This window comes from Penicillium robsamsonii (assembly GCF_028829455.1).
Source record: "Penicillium robsamsonii strain IBT 29466 chromosome Unknown utg000017c_segment0_segment0, whole genome shotgun sequence".
NCBI classification, from domain to species: domain Eukaryota; kingdom Fungi; phylum Ascomycota; class Eurotiomycetes; order Eurotiales; family Aspergillaceae; genus Penicillium; species Penicillium robsamsonii.
Window position 1 is genome coordinate 1 of NW_026643230.1, and position 2,500 is coordinate 2,500.

General features: G+C 54.8%; 1 protein-coding gene across 1 annotated transcript; it reads left to right on the top strand.

Annotated features, from left to right (window-relative positions):
- Positions 1–1,099: 1,099 nt before the first annotated feature.
- On the top strand, positions 1,100–1,650 carry N7447_011346 (uncharacterized protein; the record flags this gene model as incomplete). Its single annotated transcript, XM_057235514.1, has 2 exons — positions 1,100–1,162; positions 1,216–1,650. 2 exons carry the CDS (start codon positions 1,100–1,102, stop codon positions 1,648–1,650), a joined length of 498 nt encoding a protein of 165 aa, XP_057080261.1.
- Positions 1,651–2,500: the final 850 nt, after the last annotated feature.

Here is a 2,500-nt window from a genome sequence, read left to right on the forward strand (position 1 = left end):
TGGTCGTTAATCGCCCGCCGGACATATGAAGCCTGCCAAGGGCGTCCCAACCCGGTGCTGCGGGGCGCCGGCCGGTTGCGCCCGGCTAGTGCCCTGCACAAGCCAGGAGGTTCCCCCCAAAGGCCCAGCGAGCCCGACCTTAGAGCCAATCCTTATCCCGAAGTTACGGATCCATTTTGCCGACTTCCCCTTATCTACATTGTTCTATCAACTAGAGGCTGTTCACCTTGGAGACCTGCTGCGGTTATGAGTACGACCTAGCGTGAAAACTATTCGCTTCCCGCGGATTTTCAAGGGTCGTCGGGGGGGGCGCACCGGACGCCGCAAAAGTGCGGCGCTCTGCCAGCCATAGAACCCTAGCTCCGGACAAACCGATTTCAGGGTGATAGGCTGTCAGAAGAAGAACTCTTCCAGGACCCCGCCGACGTCTCCGCGTTCAGTTACGTTGCCGTGGAGAATCCACATCTAGGTGCCGGAATGTTAACCGGCTTCCCTTTCGGCAAACGGCGCACGAGGGCTTGCCTTTAAAACGGAACTTCCCTATGCCTTGAGATCGACTAACCCATGTCCAACTGCTGTTCACATGGAACCTTCCCCACTTCAGTCCTCAAAGTTCTCATTTGAGTATTTGCTACTACCACCAAGATCTGCACTAGGGGCCGTTCGACCCGGGATCACTCCCAGGCTTCGTCACGGACCCCCACGCCTGCCTACTCGTCAGGGCATCGTTTCTTACCCTGACGGCGAGGTATGGGTAACACGCTTAAGCGCCATCCATTTTCAGGGGCTAGTTCATTCGGCCCGTGAGTTGTTACGCACTCCTTAGCGGATTCCGACTTCCATGTGCCACCCGTCAGGCTGTCTAGATGAATTAACACCTTTTGTGGTGTCTGATGAGCGTGTATTCCGGCACCTTAACCTCGCGTTCGGTTCATCCCGCATCACCAGTTCTGCTTACCTAAAATAGCCCACTAGTAACGCATCATTCTATGACCACGTTCAATTAAGCCTTTCAAGGGCTTCTTACATATTTAAAGGTTTGAGAATAGGTTGAAGGTTGTTTCAACCCCAAGGCCTCTAATCATTCGCTTTACCTCCCATGAGCCTGAATTCGCGTTACTGCTATCCTGAGGAAACTTCGGCAGGAACCAGCTACCAGATGGTTCGTAGTCTTTCGCCCCTATACCCAAATTCGACGATCGATTTGCACGTCAGAACCGCTACGAGCCTCCACCAGAGTTTCCTCTGGCTTCGCCCTATTCAGGCATAGTTCACCATCTTTCGGGTCCCAACAGCTACGCTCTTACTCAAATCCATCCGAAGACTTCAGGATCGGTCGATGGTGCACCCGTAAAGGTTCCACCTCCGTTCGCTTTCACTTCGCGCACGGGTTTGACACCGAACACTCGCGTAGATGTTAGACTCCTTGGTCCGTGTTTCAAGACGGGTCGCTTACGACCATTATGCCAGCGTCCGAGCCGAAGCGCGTTCCTCGGTCTAGGCGGGTCGCATTGCACCCTCGGCTATAAGACGCCCCCTAGGGGCGTTACCTTCCGAGGGCCTTTGACCGACCGCCCAAACCGACGCTGGCCCGCCCGCGAGGAAATACACCGGCACGAATGCCGGCTGAACCCCCGCGAGCGAGTCTGATCGCAAGCGCTTCCCTTTCAACAATTTCACGTGCTTTTTAACTCTCTTTTCAAAGTGCTTTTCATCTTTCGATCACTCTACTTGTGCGCTATCGGTCTCCGGCCAATATTTAGCTTTAGATGAAATTTACCACCCATTTAGAGCTGCATTCCCAAACAACTCGACTCGTCGAAGGAGCTTCACACGGGCGCGGACACCCCATCCCATACGGGATTCTCACCCTCTATGACGTCCCGTTCCAGGGCACTTAGATGGGGACCGCTCCCGAAGCATCCTCTACAAATTACAATGCGGACCCCGAAGGAGCCAGCTTTCAAATTTGAGCTCTTGCCGCTTCACTCGCCGTTACTGGGGCAATCCCTGTTGGTTTCTTTTCCTCCGCTTATTGATATGCTTAAGTTCAGCGGGTATCCCTACCTGATCCGAGGTCAACCTGGATAAAAATTTGGGTTGATCGGCAAGCGCCGGCCGGGCCTACAGAGCGGGTGACAAAGCCCCATACGCTCGAGGACCGGACGCGGTGCCGCCGCTGCCTTTCGGGCCCGTCCCCCGGAATCGGAGGACGGGGCCCAACACACAAGCCGGGCTTGAGGGCAGCAATGACGCTCGGACAGGCATGCCCCCGGAATACCAGGGGGCGCAATGTGCGTTCAAAGACTCGATGATTCACTGAATTTGCAATTCACATTACGTATCGCATTTCGCTGCGTTCTTCATCGATGCCGGAACCAAGAGATCCGTTGTTGAAAGTTTTAAATAATTTATATTTTCACTCAGACTACAATCTTCAGACAGAGTTCGAGGGTGTCTTCGGCGGGCGCGGGCCCGGGGGCGTAAGCCCCCCGGCGGC